This window comes from Schistocerca piceifrons, chromosome 1 (assembly GCF_021461385.2).
Source record: "Schistocerca piceifrons isolate TAMUIC-IGC-003096 chromosome 1, iqSchPice1.1, whole genome shotgun sequence".
NCBI classification, from domain to species: domain Eukaryota; kingdom Metazoa; phylum Arthropoda; class Insecta; order Orthoptera; family Acrididae; genus Schistocerca; species Schistocerca piceifrons.
Genome location: NC_060138.1, coordinates 618541200 through 618560909, shown reverse-complemented (window position 1 = coordinate 618560909; position 19710 = coordinate 618541200). Strand labels below are relative to the sequence as shown.

General features: G+C 42.2%; 1 protein-coding gene across 1 annotated transcript in view; it reads left to right on the top strand.

Annotated features, from left to right (window-relative positions):
• Positions 1 to 18336, top strand: part of LOC124804174 (divergent protein kinase domain 2A) — an 87859-nt gene extending 69523 nt beyond the window's left edge. The window contains exon 4 of the mRNA XM_047264732.1: positions 17461 to 18336. Coding sequence (XP_047120688.1) covers positions 17461 to 17670 — 210 coding nt within the window. The 3' untranslated portion in view covers positions 17671 to 18336. The remainder of the gene's footprint in view (positions 1 to 17460) is intronic.
• Positions 18337 to 19710: the final 1374 nt, after the last annotated feature.

The following is a 19710-nucleotide window of genomic DNA, read 5'->3' as shown; positions in this document are numbered from 1 at the left end:
TGTGCCATGACATTATCACGTGCAAATGGCTGACAACAACAAGGTGCGTGTGCATGTGCAGACTAATTCTGAGCATGTCCCATGGCCAACCATGAAGTTCGAACATCCTAACACAAACTGTTCAGAAGTTATGACGCTTTTATTTCGTATAGTTCAATAATTGCCATGCTTTATCAAAGTGGATCAGATGTTTCAGTAGTGGTTAGAATGAAGTGAAGGCAGGAAATAATATTAAACAGCAATATATTCTCCAATCAGATTGTGATACAAGTGCATTGTGCTGTTAACAAGCATTTACAGTTTAGGGAAAGAATTCATTGCAGAGTTCTTGCCATACACATAAAGCAAATCAGTTATACCACAAAGTAAATGATGTACAGCATTTTCAAACAGCAGCTTTCCTAAGGCTTCAGACTAACAAAATTTATCTGGAACCAGGCACCTGCTTCACTTATCCCTCCAGCCATAAGAAGGAATAAACAGCGGCAGTCACAAGATACTGGGTAAAGTTACTAGAAAACTATTGACAATTTGACAGATTACGACTATATACCAGACAATGACTCAGGTTTATATATTTACCTTTGATAGCAGTCACTCCCCATTCTTTGAAAGTATCTATTCCTACAGCAGAAGGTGGAAACTGTAGGAATGAATGCTAGCAGATTGATATCACAAAGTTGTGAGGAATGCTTAGATGAGTCAGTTGATGAGGCATTACCTGTGAATGCAAAGATTCTCGTGAAATCTCTGCCTGATACACAAATTGATCTGTAAGAGGGCTTAATATCAGCAAACATTATATTATGAGAGAAGTTTTAATACAACATTATTGTGATTTCATACTTTTTGAACTGATTGTATTATGATTCTTCAGTTTCTCCTGGCGTATTTGTCTCTCGAACAGTCCACGGGTATACTGCCGGTTCATAGTGTCCAACGGGCACAATATTTCGGCAATCAGATATGTTGCCATCATCAGGTGCACTGACGAACTGAACTCCTGAGGGTGGGGAGCTGATTTAAATCCCCTCCCCCCCGCGGGCCGCCCTCTCTGCTGTCCACGCCTGCGCCTGTGCGCCAGTGGTCGTGAAGACGTGGGCATTGAAATCTGTCATAGCGTCGATGTGCTTGCTACGTCCGCCCTGGTTGCCAGTTCGTACTTCTTGCTGAGAGTCTTCTTAATTAAATTCAATGCCGGGTCCCGAGTGTTGCTGAGATTGTAGCCGCAATCTCAGTTGTATTGTTGTTGCAATGCAGATACACATTATGTGCCACCCAAATAATGACACACTGTATAATTTTTTAACAAAAATTTTAATTGCAAAATTTAAAAAAGCATTTTTCCATCATTAATTCACTTCTCTAATCCTTGTATTTAACCTCATTTGACTTGAATCAGTGTTCAGCAATATTATAGGCTTACTGAGAAATTCATTGAGTAGTTGCTGGTTATAGTGAGTGATACGCCAGACAACATAGCTCTCTGTATGCAGAAATATAGTTTTCTTTTAGAATCACTGCAATGAAACAACTGTGATCAGAGTACATATGTAATGGATGCATCACTTTACTTTGTCTCCATTTGTCATGTTTCATAATCTGATTCTACACATAAATGGTAACTTTATGGTCTACAGTGTGTATTTAATGCCTCCCCAACATTGCTATTCATTCCTTCTTTAATTCATACCTGCATGATACTATTTCATAGCTTTTTTGTTAAAGCAGTGCCATAATTATCACTTGTGAGGACATATGAATTTTTGTCTGGCTCGCTTCCACACCATTTCACTGGAATTACCCATTCTTAACAACATTGTATCATAGAATAAAATGTTACCGCCCCAAGATTCTGCATTCTTACAAAACTTGTATCATAGATTATAAGGGAAGGAAGAAAGGAAGATTAGAGTTTGAAAACCCATTGATGATGAAGTCATTAGAGATGAGCATAGACATTGTTAACGACTACACACCGCTGGTTCCCAACCTGAGAGTAATTATCCACTGTAGGGTAAAATTAAGTGTTCTGAGGGATTAAAAAAAGGGAGTTTGGTTGTGTTTTGATCATGAAAGTGTACTTGTTTTTAAAGATTTTTGCTATCACAGTTTCATAATGCTGTAATAGTGTTTATATAAGTTGTAATAACTAAACATGGAAATTCCAGGATGGAATAATGACACTGTTGTGAAAAAGATAGAGTGCTACTCACCATATGGTGGAGATGTTGCATCACAGACAGGCACAACAAAAAGAAGCTAAACAAGTAAGCTTTCAGCCAAAAGGCCATATTCTGAATTAGACAACACACACACACACACACACACACACACACACACACACACACACACACACACACACACACACACACACACATGTATATAGTTGCATCTCACACTCACATAACCACTGTCTCTGGCAGCCGAGGCCAGACCTGCGCATGATGAGAGAAGCAGTTTTGGTGAAGTGGATAAGGAGGATGCTGGGTTGGGGGGAGAGAGGGATAGCAGGGTAGGGATGGAGAACAGTAAAGTGCTGCTTGTGGGAGCATACAGAGATGAGGTGTACAGGAGTTAGGGCAGCTAGGTGCAGTCATGAGGTTAGACAGAGGGTGGGGGAAGGGGGGGGGGAGTGGAAAAGGAGAGAAGTAAAAAGACTGTGCATTAGTGGAATAGAAGGCTGTGTAGTCCTGGAATGGGAGCAGGGAATGGGATAGGTGGGTGAAGGACAATGACAATGAAGGTTGAGACTAGGAGGTTTACTGGAATGTAGGATATGTTGCAGGGAGAGTTCCCACCTGCACAATTCGAAAAAGCTGGTGTTGGTAGGAAGGATCCAGAAATGAAGTATGTTACGTTGAGCTGTGTGCTCAGCAACTGGGAGGTCCAGCTATTTCTTGGCTACAGTTTGTCAGTGATCATTCATGTGGGCAGACATTTTGTTGGTTGTCATGCCCACATAGATTGCAGCACAATGGTTGCAGCTTAGCTTGTAGATCACATGACTGGTTTCACAAATAGCCCTGCCTTTGATGGGATAGGTGATGCTTGTGACAAGACTGCAGTAGATAGTGGTGGAAGATACGTGGGACAGGTCTATTACAGGGGTATGAGCCATGAGGCAAAGGAGTTGGGCAGGATATTCTGTAGTTCAGTGGGTGGTGGAATACCCCTGTGTAGGGGGGAAGAAGTATAATGGGTAGGATGTTCTTCATTTCAGGGCCCAAAAAGAGATAGTCGAAACCCTGGCAGAGAATGTGGTTCATTTACTCCAATGCTGGGTTACTGAGTCATGAGCAGAATGCTATTTTGTGGCTGGACAGTGTCACTTTGGAAGGCGGTGGGTGACTGTAGAGTTAAGGCACAGGAGATTTGCTTCTGTACAAGGTTGGGAGAGTAAGTACAGTCCATGAAAGCCTCAGTGAGAACCTTGGTATATTTCAAGAGGGACTGCATATTGCAACAGATGCGATGGCCACAGGTGGCTAGGCTGTATGGAAAGGACTTCTCGATATAGGATGAGTGGTACAGTAGCTGTCAAAGAGGAGGTATTGCTGTTGGTTGGTAGGTTTGCTATGAAGGGAGGTAATGACGTAGCCAACTTTGAAGTGGAGATTAGTGTGGAGCGAGGTGGCTTGTTTTGTTGAGGAGGACCGGGTGAAGTGAATGGGGAGAAGGTGTTGAAGTTCTGGAGGAATGTGGATAGGGTGTCCTCACCCTTGAACCAGGTTGCAAAGACGTCATCAATGAATCTGAATCAATTGAGGGGTTAGGATTCTGGATGTATAGGAAGGATTCCTGTCGATGGCCCATGAATAGGTTGGCAAAGGATGAGGCCATTCAGGGGCCAATAGCCTTACTTTGAATTTGTTTGTAGACACTGCCTTCAAAGGAGAAGTAATTGTGGGTGAGGATATAGTTGGTCATGGTGACCAGGAAGGAGGTTGTAGGTTTGGAAGCTGTCTGGCATTGGGAAAGGTGGTGTTCAAGAGTGGCAAGACTGTGGGCTTTAGGGATGCTAGTGGAAATGGAAATGGTATCAGTGGTGGTGAGCAGGACACCACGTGGTAAAGGAACACGAACGGCTGAGGGTCAGTGGAAGAAATGATGGGTAGGTTGCGAGTGACAGATTGAAGGTGTTCTTCTACAAGAGCAGAGATTCTCTCAATGGTAGCACATAACCAGCCACAATGAGGCATCCTGGGTGGTTGGGTTATGGACTTAGGAAGCATGTAGAGAGTAGGAGTGCGGGGCGTGGTAGGGGTGAGGAGAGAAAGAGACTCCAGGGAGAGTTTCTGAGATGGGCCTAAGGATTTGAGGAGAGACTGCAGAATCGGTTGCCTACTGCCAGCCTAGCAGGAGAGTTTTAAACTCAGTTTACTTTGGGTCAAAACAGATCTGGTCTTACTTATCTGCCAGTGAATCAACTACGTAGCACCTTGGGGGTGTGTGATGTCCTTAAAGAACAAGATAAATGGGAAGTCTATGTGGCACAAGTGTGAGCCAGTTGTGACGTAACCATCATGTAGCAAATTTGATCATGAGTGCAGGTAATTACTAATACTATACGAAGATGGGTGGTGGAATTTCGAGAAAACTTCTCAAGTGGCTTGTGAGCCATAAAGTGAAATCAGTCACAAGCCATGTATTAGTTGGTTTGGAGGTGGGGCATCTCGTTGCCCGGGACTACGAAAATCGCATAGCCTTGACAGTAGGAAGTGTTAGTGTGGGACGACAGTGTCAAATATCCGGGGCTGCTAGTGTGTGAGTGTATGTTTGTGTTGTTGGTTGAAAAACACCTCTGCTTAACTCCTATGCCAGGGAAAAGTAGAGGGAAGCAGTGCTGTATAGCAATTCTGCTTAACCCAGGGAAAAGTAGGGAGGGAGCCGTGTTGCTGCAGTTGTATGATGATACTGATTCGACCTCGGATTGGAATTGGTGGATAGCCTAAGGGCAGGCAGGGTGCAGGATGAGTGCTGCTAGAGGAGTGCAGCCACAGGCTGAATGTGACGATAACAGAGGGTTTCCAACTGTAGTAGCCATATTGGAATATAAAAGGTATGCTTCCCCCTCCCTCTGGGGGGAGGCAATGGTGCATAGATAAAAGAGAAAGTGAAAACTGAAAGACTAAACCAATCAGCTGGGCACTCTGTGGGTGCTAACCGCAACGTGTAAGGCACACGGCCATGGAGGACAGTGGTACAAAGTAATGGTCGCTGTTGGAACAAATAGATGAGCGACTGAGAGCAATGGTAGTGACCCAGTGCAATGCATAGGCGAGGAAGACATAGGGCGACTACGTCTCGTGGGGGTTAAGTACTAAATAATTCCCAAAATCCCTGAAGTAACAAGGTGCGCTACCAAAAAAAAAAAAAAAAAAAAAAAAATGGGGGGGGGGGGGGCATGAACTAATGTGACATTGTACCATAAAACTTTTATTCATTAGGGTGGAAATCTCTTGCTAACTTTCTAGCAAGATAGCGCGTTACTACACTTGGGAGATGACGTCACATCATGGTTGCTAATCATCAACAATCTACTGCTTAGTTCAGCGGGTGCTTCAATCTTGTTACATCATGGATGTGTTTGAATAAACAAATGGGTGTCTCTCACTTCCCAAACACACGGTGGGGCACTGTACCCAAATGGTAGCAGTGTCGATTTCTATGCTCACTTGCAACATCTTTACTTCGACAATAAATTACTTCATAAGAAGTCAGGTGAACACCAATGAAACCTGTATTCGTCTGGGTGAACTCTTAAATGTGCAACACACACTTGGGGTGCTAAATTCTATTCTTCATTTACTTGGGTGAAACTTAATTACTTCTATCCTACCACAAAATCTATCTTGCTTACCGTTCTACAGCGAGAGGGTAGCGCACTTCTTCTCAACTTCAGGGGCGCATTCAACTCTTCTCTAATCGGTATTTTATATAACTCGGGTGCTGCAGACTCCTCTAAACATACCAGTCAGGCTCTGGGCACGAACATGTTACATAATAGGATTCCAGAATCGCTAACTCATAAAGTCGCGTATCACGACTGAAGGGGAGTCTTAGGTAATGGAAATGTTGCTGTAGTGCAACATATCTAAAATCCAGGGCTGTGGTGGGCCTTTACCTACCGGAGTCATAAATATAAAATACAAGTGCATATTATACAACACCAATGGCATAAATTATAAAAATTCATGAATGAAATAACACACATGATATAGCAAGGGTGTTGCTGCGCAGCAGAATGATTATGAAATGCTTAAACCTAACATAAAACCATAAGGGGAGAAAAATACAGTGTATTGGTACCAATTATTAATTAGCTATCAACTGGTAACGCATGTGGGCCAGACATCGCTCAACACCACTAATCATACAAAAGGTGCCTAACACTGAGTGGTAAAACACTTTATCAAACTTGATACTTGGTGAGGCTGGTAGTGTTATGAAACTGGCGAGAGGCATAAATGGATAGAGGTGACAGAGGCAGGTTTCAAGTTAGTGCTGAGATTGCAGAGCAGCAGTGCAGGGTGTGGAGGGCTGAGATAGTGGAACAGCTGTGCGGTGCGTGTAACACTGAGATCAGCAGCGCATGTCCTCAGTGAGTGACGTCTTGGGGTGTTGTAACGAACGATTTACAAAACGCAGTCCATGTAAATTAGTAACATTAGAAGGGATTTAGTGATTATTGTGAAGAGTATTCCAACTCCTTTCATGAATGAATCGATAAATATGAGTTGAATGGGCCATGATGGGCATATAATGGTGAAGCCATTTACAAATTTGGGAAAGGAACAGGTAGTCGGTTATTAAGGTGTGTCAACTAGATAGGAGGTGGTAGGGTGGTACTATACTTCGGGGGAGGCTCGGAAATGCAAAATGCCACCAAACTAAATGGTGGTGGAGAAAAACACCCCATAACGGTGTGCTTCGTTATTGCAATGCTTTTCCATTTCGCATTCCATCAGCCGGAGATCGCTTGCTTCTAAACTCCCCTTGGAGTTATAGTCTGATCAGCGGACATGTTAAGAGCTTAGGTGTGCAAATAAATTTATGGGTGGGTTTTCAAGTGGTTGAAGTCACCCGGGCATTGAGATGGAAGAATGTAAGAAATCACAGTTAAAATAGGTATTGCGTAAAAAATATGGGCCTTTCTGTGTTAAGTTGGTGTGCATGGATTGATAGCAATGATAGTTCTAATATACATGTGATCCCTTTAACAGCGACAGGCAGCAGCAAGTATGGTGCGGGAGAGAGGGGAAGGAAGGAGGGAGGTTGACTCAGGTGGCGACAGCTGGTGTGGCTGGTGGGACGGCATGGGTTGGGGAGGGACGGAGCGGAGGGGGTAACCGCAGTGTCAGGTGATTGAAATGACTGTGCCTCATGCGAAATGGCCACTGTACATGCGACTCCCGCTTGACAGCTGACTCTGACAGATGGAGCGCACTTGTTTACAACTTCGCTGTATCAGGGTTCAAACGGGAAAATTACCTAATGCAATCACTTCTTCATACAATATTCTTATTTAGAATTAACTATATTGGTATTGAACATAGTACTGCTGTCCGACCACTAGGCGTGTCATAACACATAAATAAAAATTACATAAGTAAAATACTGGTTAGAACTAGGAACTAAGTAGCCTAGACCAGCATTGCAGAATAGGCTGGGTGGGTAGAGCTCTGATAATCTCCTTCAGAGAGGGAGGCTAGGGTGACATCTTAGTTATCACAGCATGGGAGCATAAAATACATATTGTATGTGTAGGGTGTTCATCTGCAAAGGAAAATAATAAGGTGGTTACTTGAGACTTGTTACTTTTTCTTTTGGCTGATATAACTGGGAGGTAAGAAGAAGTACCTGGGTGTTTAGATCTCAGAGCATATCTAGGGTGAGCTGGGGGTGGTGGAACTTTCCTTTTCTCCACTTCACAGGGGGAAGAGAACCTGCTGTAGGTCCAGCGCTTGTCTTAGAAGGTGGAGGGAGAGGCATAGTTCCTGAATAGGGTTTTAGCCTATCAATATGGACGATCACTTTGTGGCCAGGCAGTTGTAATTCTGCATTAATGGGAGAGGTGTGCTGAACAATTGAATGTGGTCTGTCATACAGGGGGTTAAGTTTCTTCACTCTTCCTTTCTTTACACAAGGTTTTTTTAGTAAAACCAGATCACCAGGTTTATGAGCGGGAAGGATGGCATTTTTATTGCTTCTTTCTATCTGCTTCCTGGTTGCCTTGCAGTTGCTTCCTTGTACCTTCTTCCAAATGGCCTTAAGGTGGCGAGCTAGCCCCTTAACGGCTGTGTGATCAATTCCTGGAGGTAATTTATCGATCTCAAAGGGGGATTCCACAGGGTGGCCAAAGACTATCTCGTAAGGGGTATGTTCAGTGGCTTCGTGGAAATGGCTATTGTATGCACTTGCCACGTGTGAAATGTATCTTTGCCAGTCACTGTGGGCTGAGTTGAGTAATAGGAAAGCATTTATTTCACAGTGCAATGGACACGTTCAATGTGGCCATTTGCCTGGAGCTGAAAAGGGATGGTTCTCCATATTTTAATTCTCAGCAATTTGCAAACTTGGACAAATAAGGTGGACATAAAATTGGTTCCTTGATTGGTTACAATGGCTTCAGGGCTACCGAGAGCAAGGACAAAATGATCTACAAAAGCTCATACTATAGTTTCAGCTGACATGTCAGTGATGGGTATCAAAATAAGATATTGGGAAAAGTAATCTATAATAGATAGAATATATTTACTTCCTTGTGTACTTATGGGAAGTGGCCCAACTATGTCCAAAGCTACAAACTGAATGGGTTTTGATGCTCAGGAAGAGGTTTTAAGGGAATTTTGATTGGTGGGGGTGGTGCTCTTTGGGCACATGGTAGGCTGTTTTTTATATACTTGACAACATCTCACCATCTGTTGTCCCACCAATAATTCATGGACATGCGGCCATTTGTGGCTCTTCATCCACTATGGCAAGCTTGGATGCTCTTGTGGCACTGAGCTATAATTATTGATTGCAAGTCTTTAGATATTACTATACGCTTACCCAGGGGGGGTCTTGCGGTATAGAATTCCATCCTCTGTAACAAAATCTGGATGGGAGCGATACTGGCAGCATTTTCATTCATTTTCCAAGGAGTTTTTTAATTCGTCAATTAGCACACCATCTGTTTGATCTACTCTCACTTTTCTATTAAGGGTGTCAGTGTTCTGGTGCAACCTTCCAGCTTTTTGTTGCACTTGGTAGTCATACTCACTCAGTTTCAGGGCATAAACTTAATAGCCACTGAAGTGTTGCATGATCTGTTACTATTGTAGATTTTCTCCCATAAAGATAACATCTAAAGTAGTTAACTCCAAACATTGACACCAGTAACTCTTTCTTCGTAGTGCTGTAATTAATTTCTGCCTGGCTCAGCTGACGGGATGTGTAACCAATTGGTCTTTCCTCACCGTCTAATAATATGGCCTAGTTACTGTACTTGACTCTCAGCAAAGGAACATTTCTCTGTCTTCAAATTTAGATTAGCACTTCTTAGTCTAGACAAAACATTTCTTAACCTGGTAACATGCTCATCTATGGTCCTGGAAAAAACAATGATATCATCTAGATAAACTAGGTACATTGTAGGTTTCAATCCTCTTAACAGTAAGTTGGCAAATTGTTGGAAAGTGGCTGGTGCATTGTTCAGCCCACATGGCATTATCAGAAATAGACCAGAGGGAACTACAAATGCTGTTTTTGGCCTGTCTGGTGGTGCAATCGGTATTTGGTGGTACCCACTCTTCATATCAAAGGTAGTGAAGCATTTGAAATTTCCTAACCTGTCCAGCGTTTCGTCGAAACGGGGGAGAGGGTAAGTATCAGGAGTGGTTTCCTTATTTACTGCTCTCATATTGACGCAGAGACGGTAGGTCTTCCCTCCATTGGTTGATTTCTTGGGGATCACAATGATTGGGGATAACCAGGGTCTGGCGGAGGGTTGTATTATCCCTGCCTCTAGCTGCTGTTGGATAGTTTCCTCCACAACAGGCTGGAGTTGATACAGCATTCTATACAGTTTCTCCACAGTGGGCCACGCATCTCTGGTGGGAATTTCATGGTAAACAAGGTCAGTAGCCAGCAAATAACACCTTTCCTCAAATAACCAGGAGTGTTCTTGCAAGACGGAGTGCAATTTGTTTTTGTCAGCCACAGGCAGATGAGCTAACTTATCCTCAAATTTGTCTTTGAGCATGGGAGCAATATGACATATGTTACATTCTACTTCTCTTGTACGGGGTTGTTTTCTTCAATCTCATGGTTGCTAGCTGTAATGTTACCACTAGTAATTTCTACCTTCTTCATTCCAAAATTATCCAAACAGACAGGAATGTAAAATTTCTTCCCCTGCACTTCCGCTGTTGTTAAACCACATTTTACACTGACCTTTAATCTGTTAAGGACATCGTTTTGATGGAGAGGATCCACCAATACGGCTGTTCTCGGCAGTTCGCAGGATTTGACACCAAGCCAGAGAATGCGTCCCGTGCCACTGCTGATTCTAACAGAAGTAGTTGTATGTAATGCCCATGTCTGCGCAGAAGGAACCTGTGGAAGCAGCCGCATTTCAGAAGTACCTTGCGACGGAATGTCGTGGGATGCTAAAATGGTGGGTTTGCTCACCAAGACAAACGGTTTGTGTTCTGTAATCTACTACACTCTGATAGTGGTGGAGGAAATCACTCCCCAGGATGACACTGAAATCTTGCCTTCGTTTTTGAATTATATCCATGTCAAAAGGGTAGTGGCTGGTTCCGATTTTGAACTTAACTTGGCGATACCCAGCGGGTATGATTATCTCATCGCTCAGACTGTTAATGTGGTGATGTGGTGGTTTTAACAATTGTCTATCCCTGTGTCCTATGAATAACACACTAGTTTGTGCTCCCGTGTCAATAAGCACTCTTACCTTCTTTCACCGAACTTTATGATTGAGGAGGATACTTGCCACCTCATTTACGACACTGTGGCAGACATGATGCATAAATTTTACAGGGGGCCTGGTCTGGCGGCATGACTTGCCCCTCAACTGTTTCCTGGTTGTCTTTGGGGTCTGGGTGGATTTTTGGTGAATTGTTCCCTCTGCTGGTTGTATGAGGGGTCCCCGTTTCGCGGATTCTGCGAGCAGTTTTTACTCATATGCCCTTGGACATGGCTGTTTGTCCAGGTGTGCATAATTGGCTATAAAATGTGCTACCTCCTCCAGCAACATCGCGAGTCATGTGGCATCATGCAATGAGGTGCGTGAGACTATTTTGACCTCCCCTCAACACACAGGTTGATTCCACATATAAATATGTCAATTGAGCGGGTTTCCGCTTGCTCGATTAACACCTCGTTATGGATGGGATCCGAACCCAGCATGTAAGTGTGGCAAGCCACAGCGCGGATTCGGTCAGCAAATGCCTCTACATCCTCCCTTTGCTTCTGGTGGAGGGTGGATAACTTGTCCCTGTAATAGCTGGCGTCACGTCTGTCAGAATCTCTCTCTTTCAACCCAGCTTCTAACGTGGCAAAGGAGGTAGTGTCCCTAAGGGTGTGAACTGATTTGATGTATGTACGGGCATCACCTGACAGTTTAAAGTGGAGACCGCTTAACAGGAAATCATCTGACCAAGCACAAGTGCGGCCTACATCTCAGACAGTTTGTAGGAAGGAATGTATTTGCTCATTGGTTTTCCTGGAAAATGTCTGGATAAAGTTGACTACAGGGAAATTGTTAGCCAAATTTGCAATGTATGGCTGGGGTACAGTGCTACTGGAGGTGCTTGCAGCCGTCATTTGCAGTGCAGCAGGTCATGTTTCTGGGGTACTTGGACTGGCAGACTGGGTTTGAGCCAATTTTTGGCATTCTTCTGTCAATTCTATTTTTCACAATAATAACTTATCTACTTTTGCTTGAAGAGTGGCTACTGGGTCTGGTGTTTCTGTAGGTGTGGAATTCCCCTCGCCAGCTGTGGTACCATGCGTGTGAGGCACGAGAAGGAAAAAAAGGGCCTATACTTGACACGATGACAGCGTAGCTGGCAGCAAGGATGCAACAGCAAGTAGGAATGAAGCGCTGAACTTACAAAAGTTGCGGCAGTGGTGCATTGGACGATGGCAGCAGGAAACGGTGGTGAAGGTGATGTCAGCAGTGTTGATGGCTGGGCGCCATGCCTCAGCTAGTCGGACGGAACATGCAACCATGCTGCGGAGCGGCGTGGAAGGCGGCTTCCCACAGCGTGGCATAGCATCGGACTGCCTGGAGGTGGCAGCAGCGTAGCAGCTGCCTGTGTGGTGTGGCGAGTTGCCTGGCCATGCGGCCTGGTGTTCGCTGTGGCAGCTGTTTGGAAGAAACACTGAAATGGTGGAACACTGCATGGCGAAGCACAAATGCAAGTGCTTGTTATTGTTCAAATGTGTGTGAAATCATACGGGACTTAACTGCTAAGGTCATCAGTCCCTAAGCTTACACACTACTTAACCTAATTATCCTAAGGACAAACACACACACCCATGCCCGAGGGAGGACTCGAACCTCCGCCAGGACCAGCCGCACAGGCTTGTTATTGCACGGCACATCAAATGTGAAATATTACTGACAGCTTCATTAGGTATGGCTGGTTAAACTTCAAATAAGAGGGCCTAACAGGGAGCAATCCCATTTCCGACACCAGATGTTAATGCGTTAGGATTGGACAGGAGGGAAGAGCAGTAGGCAACCATTGAGGTTTAAAATCAAACATATTTTTAACTGCATGAATGTTTAATGCCATAAAAAGGAAATGCAGGCTTAGAGGAGCTGCTGAGACTGAATGCTGCCCAAGAGATCATGAGAGGAGAATGTCTGGTTGGGTCAGAAGCTGCCAGCAGAAGAGACCAGACGGCGTGTCTGCTCCCAGCGGCTGACCGCGGTGCCAACCCCACTTGACCACCTTCAAGCTTCCCTATTGGTTGGCCAAATCGAAGACACGCAGTTTGGTAGCATTACCTCATCAGCAACACATGAATTCAGCTGCTGATGGTTCAACAAGTGAGTTTCAAAGTGGTTATGTTTGGTTCTGGGCAACGTGACTGAGACGCTGCAACTAGCTGCCAGGCAGAAGGCACTGACGAACAAGTGAAAAATAAAAATCAAATTTTAATACTAATAAATCCATTCAGTAACAGCCCCCACTGTACAATTTTCACCACCAACCCCATCAATGTGACTCAACCAAAGGCCAACATTGAATGTTGCCTGACTCTGTTCACTCTTCCATTTGATCGTGATCCACACCTATTGCCCACAAATCACCCCATCACTTTCCAAAATTCCTTACACTTAAACTATATGGTTAGTAACAACCTATCCTTTTTCATAATATTGTAGTTATAATAATTACATTCTTCCCCAGATCCCTCAACATGCAACCTAACGTTACATCTGAAGTGAGAACCACAATCCACCATTTAAAAACTGATCCCCACCTACCTGCTGACAAAGGCTCCATCACTGTGGTTTTGAATCGTGAGGATTAATTGGTGGAAGGACTGCACCAGTTGTCAGGTTCGTCCACCCACAAACTCTGTCACAATGATTCCATTCCAGAAATCTTGCAGGATCTCCAATCTCTCATCGACTCTTTAGGCCCATCCCAGAACCTCTCCCTGTAGTCTATCTCTCTCCTCAGCCCTGCCACTCCTTGCACTCCTATCTTCTACATGCTTCATAAAGTCCATAAACCCAACCACCCAACATGCCCCGTTGTAGCTGGCTACTGTGCCCCACTGAGAGAATCTCTGCTCTCATAGACCAACACCTTCAACTTACTACTTGCAACATATCCACCTGTATAAAAAGACACCAACCATTTCCTCCAGTGATTCTCCACAGTTCCCATTGCTTTACCACATGGTGCCCTGCTAGTCGCTATTGATGCCACTTCCCATTATACTACTTTCCCAATGCAAATGTACAATCTCCTTCCTGGTCACCATACCAACTGTATCCTCACCCACAATTACTATCTCCTTTGAAGGCATAAACTACAAAAATTCACTGTAAGGCAATGGGCACTTGCGTGACACCATTGTGTGTCAACCTACCTGTGGGCCATCTAGAGGAATCCTTTCTAAACACCTAGAATCTCAAATCCCTCTCCTAATTCATGTTCACTGATGACATCATTGTTATTTGGATTGAGAGTGAGGACACATTATCCACATTTCTCCAGAGCCTCAACACTTTCTCCCCCATTTGCTTCACCTGGTCCTCCTCAACACAACACGTGACCTTCCTCGAGGTTGACCTCCACCTCAAAAATGGCTACATCAATACCTCTGTCCATATCAGACCTACCAACTACCAGCAATACCTCCACTTCAACAACTGTCATCCATTCCATACTGAGAAATCCCTTCCTCACAGCCTAGCCACCCATGGCCATCACATCTGTAGTGACAAACAATCCCTCTTGAAATATACCAAGGGTCTCACTGAGGCTTTCACAAACTGTAATTACCTTCCCAACCTTGTACAGAAACAGATCTTCCATGCCTTACCTCTCCAGTCGCCCAGCATCTCCCAAAGACCAATGTCCAGCCCCAGAGGAGCATTCCCCTCATGTCTCAGTTCCACCCTGGACTGGAGCAACTGAATCACGTTCTTTGCCAGGATTTTGACTACCTCTCATTGTGCCCTGAAATGAGAGATGTACTATCTGCTATCCTTCCCACCCTCGTATACTGCCTCCCACCATATCCTTGTTCATCCCTACTCAACCCCTCCTCCCAACCCCTTGCCTCAGGGCTCATATGCCTGTGATAGACCTTGATAGACCTGTCCCATACATCCTCCCACCACCACCTACTATAGTCAGGTCACAAGCATCATCTATCCCATCAAAGGCTAGGCTATCTGAGAAACCAGTAATGTGTCACTGTCCTTGACCCACCTATCCCATTCCCTGTTCCCACTCTAGCACCACGCAGCCTTCTATTCCACTAATGCACAGACTTTTTACTTCTCTCCTTTTCCATTCTCTCCCTCGCCCCCATACACTCCACCTAACCTCCTGACTGCACCTAGCTGTCCAACCTTCTCCCCATTTTGTCCCTGTATGCTCCCACAAGCAGCACTTCAACACCCCACTCCTACCCTGTCATCTCTCCCCCTCCCCACCCTAACTTCCTCCTGACTCCTCACCACCCAGATTGCTTTTCCCATCACGCACAGCTGCTTGCAGTGAGCCCTCGACAGCCAGAGACAGTTGTCATATGTGTCAGAACTGCGTTTGCATGAATGTGTGTGAGTATGTTGTCTAATTCAGAAGAAAGCCTTTTGGCTGAGAGCTTACTTGTTTTGCATCTTTCTGTTGTTCTTGTCTGCGACTCAACATCTCCCCCATATGGTTAGTAGCAATCTATCCTTTTTCATAATATTGTAGTTATAATAAGTACATTTTTCGAATACAAGTATAACTTGTGGCACAATGTGGTGAAGGTTACTGCTTGAGAAATGAATGTAAGAACATCATGTTCCTCACATAGTCCACCCACTACACACATACTTTGTATGAAGCATCTATGGCAGTAAAATAGAAACACATATGTCACATCTCCTGAAAATACCTTCTCTAAATTGTAGGTAGTTCCTCCAGTAAACCAGAAGTTACTTCATTATTCACTTCACAACAAATAAACAAACTAATTGACTGTACAGCACATGATTACTACATTGCTGTAGCATCTATATTGTATTGTTATTATGATGAGCATTGGCAATGCTTGGGCACAGTTCAAAAGTAAGGAGTCCAGCAGCAAGTGTTCTATAAAGAATATGTATAGTATGCACATTTTAACTGGGTTGATTTTAAGTGGAGGTGCAGAGTGTGGATGAAGCAAGTGTCACTAGGGAGATGAGTGGTGCAAAGGACACATGTTTTGTAACAAGTGTCTGTCCTCAGTGTGGATAGTTATCTGTCTTTTCTGAGATGGATAGGTAGCACTTGTTATGTCCTGAGTATTGCTTCATAATTCTACAAATAATGGTTGTTAGAAATGAGTGGTTTCAATTGTTACATTGATTCAGTAGACTGTGGTTTAATAAAATACTACAAAAAGTAAGTATCACTTACCTTTTGTATTTTAAAAATAATAATGTGCAAAGAAAATTCTTATTTATTCTAAAGATTAATTGGGTAATGATGTTGATGATGTTAAGGCAGTGGGGGGCTATTATCTAATATCTGATTGCACTTAGGGTTAATGATCTCAGAAAGTTTGGGAACCACTGCTGTGTATAAACAGTAGACAGCTGTTAGGAAAGGTAATGCTGTATTCATGTTGCAGTTTATATGTTCACTTACAGTGTAGCTGTCTTATGTCACCTAACAAATAGGGAATGCACATTTTTTTGTAGTTGTGTTGCTGTAGCTTTCTATATTATTCAGGTTACTGACAGGATTTAAGAATGGAAATGACAGCTGGGAATCCGGATGTGTATCTGTTAACTATAGTGCTTACTTCTTGTCACTGTCAGTCAGATGGGACACAAGTTACTATGGGTCATCATAACAAAATCAATCAGTGGAAAATCCAGGATAGAATTTAACAATTTATGAAAAGGGTAGTTGCTATTTACCATATAGTGGAGGTGCCTGAGTCACAGATAGACACAATGAAAAGACTTTTGGGAAGTGAGCTTTTGGCCAACAACGCCTATTGTTTCAAAGTATAGACACATGAAATTTTGTCATATTTTGCAGCTTTTTCTCTTTGCTTTCATTGCCATTACTGCAAATTTTGCAAGAACTGATAAAGTTTTCATTCTACGTAAATGAGTATGATGTCAGTGTCTGTCGTTAGTAATCAGGCATTCCACAGCAGCCTTACTGAATAAATATTTGTGAATTAGATGTGTTACATTCTTATGGAAGTCATTAAAAAGAAATGTCAAAAGAAACCACCAACATAATACAGAGTTTATTTTGTATTAATGCATGTACTGCTTGTATATTTATTATTCATAACTCTCATTGTTTATACCTATCAAGTTGATGTTTCTTTTCAGCTACAGCTCTGTCAGCAGATTCTGTGTATGGTGCACAGGGGAGTCGTAACTTGAAATAAAAATATTGCCTTGTTAATCATAAATTGGGTGCAACGTATTTATATATTAATCATAAATTATTGACACATATATTTCTCTTTCTTTGAACTATTTCACACATTTTTGCTCACTTTCTCTTTTTCCATTTTCATTTTTTACATTATGAGATGTACGATATGACTCTTTTCATTGACACACATTTGTAATGGTTGGAATGTTATGTCTGTACAGCATATTGTTGGCATAAGAAATGCAAACTGTTGACGTTAATTTTAAACTGAGTAATTATGTTCTTAATTTCCATGCCTATTACTTGCTTTGTTTGTTCACAGCATTTGCTATCACCAAAAGCAGTGCCTGGTATAATGCCAGGAGGACTTCTCCACAGCACTCCACATCTTGTGTTAGAGAATTATCCAGACCTCCCATTGATTCTGACTCAGTGTGGAGAATCAGCAGCACCATTTGGGAGATTTAAAGCAGCAAATCAACTGTTGCATCTACTTGCTAACATTACAGAAACTCACAAAACTATAAATTAGTATCTACATTGATTTATACACTGTCAATTTTTTGCTTGCTGACTGGATCTGTGATACATTATGACTAAATGGTACTGTTAATGAATTAGTTACATTGTGCACAGTGGTTTTGTAGATGAATGGATAAGATAATGAATATTTTATAAAATCATTGTTTCATTGCAGAGAAATGCAGGTGCGGAAAGTTACTATTACTTGCTGCCAGAAATCATATCTAAAAATTATTCTAATCATCTATACAGTCAAATAATGACAGCAACTTTGACATTTACGGTCTAGACAAAAAAATTGACATAGAAAAGAGCTCAATATATTGTAGTGATCTTATAATCTGATTAGATCGAAGGAAACATTTTGAAAGAACTATACTGTAAAAAAGACCTAACGTAATCCTTGTGATGTTTGGAAGAATGTGTACTGGTGCAGTGAAGCAGTAACTGAATCCTCACATGATAATCAGAACCAATGCTTGATTTGTGATGGCATGCATCGATACTCCATACTGGTGCCTCTGATGAAAGAAAATTAAAAATGCAGGTTTTGAGATGTGGTACAATAGAACTTTTGCTGTGGTTGAAGCAATTTGTAGCAAATGTTGTATTCACAATTTAAAATGCTCAGAAAAGCATTAAAATAATGTTTTAAGAAATATAAGTTCCAAAAACACCCCTGGAATGTTGCAATATCAGAACTACTTCAGTTTTCAAATCAAGCACAGATTGGTACCATAAACTTTCAAAATATGACAGTTAAATCAAAACCTTTTATTTCACTGAACACTTATTTCTGACCACAAATGATGAACACACACATATGCCATTCCCTTTCTCATCTACTTATCACTCTGGTTACTTTTATGACTTCAAGCACTCACCCTACTTCACTTGATTCATTAGCTTCCACTCAACCCTCAACACAACCCAAAGAGCTCCAAAAGACATAGACATCTTACTGTTGTAACTATATAATTAACACCACAGATGACCAGGATTAGCAATGTTTGAATAAAAATAGTGTTTGCACTTAAACGCAGTTACATCAAAATAATTCCTTTAAGGAATGAATATTTACAAAGTACATCAAAGTCCTGATGGTGGACAATATTTTGTTCATAAAGGAGCTGCATTCAACCTCTTACAGGGGTCATGAACAGGTGTTTCAATTCTGAAAAATTCAGGTATTTCAGAGGAAATGATGTCACCCCTAGAATTTTTGTGAATGCATTGAGTCCTACTGCAGATGAAATTAAGTATACCAGGCGTGGACAAATTACTGCTTTGTTTCTATTTGTTATTTATTTGATTGTCAAGTTCTTGACCTTTTCTATGCTATATGGTCTTTAGCTGATTGAATCCATGTTGTTCTTGCATTTTTTTTTAGGCAACCTACCCACCTTCCTTTAGATGATCGTCATGGCTGTTTTTTAATCTCTTGGAGTACATTAAGAATTTGCTAGCTCCTTCTCTCATCCATTCACCTGGCTACACGTCTCTCCCATTCAATTTAATTTTTAAAACAGTCATAATTACAGCTTCTCTTCCACACTGTTCCTTGATTTTTTTCCCCCACTCTCCTTGTAAATCCTAATGTGCATCTCTACATTGCTTATTGAGCATCTGTCAGTTTTAGAATATTTGCCATAAGTCAAAACTTATTGTAAACTTTCCTTTTCAGATGTATCAGAAACTTAATTTTGGAAATTCGAGTAATTTTTACCCGTCTTTTTATTTCTTTTGGAGTTCATCCATCTGATTTCTTCAACTGCCCAGAATATAAAATCTAAACATTTGATTCAGTGATTTAATTGTTCACTACTGTATGTGATTTTCGTATGTTTTTTGGTTATAATTAATTTTCAGACATAAATGAAAATTGATCAAATATATTATTTCACTGTTGTTGAAGTTCATCTGCAATGGAGGCTAACAGTACAGCGTCATCAGCAAACAGAGAAATTTGGATATGCTTCACTAATAGATACTTCTTCATTTGAACAGTTGAAAAATTTCCTCTGGGATTTCTGAGAATGGTTTTGATGAT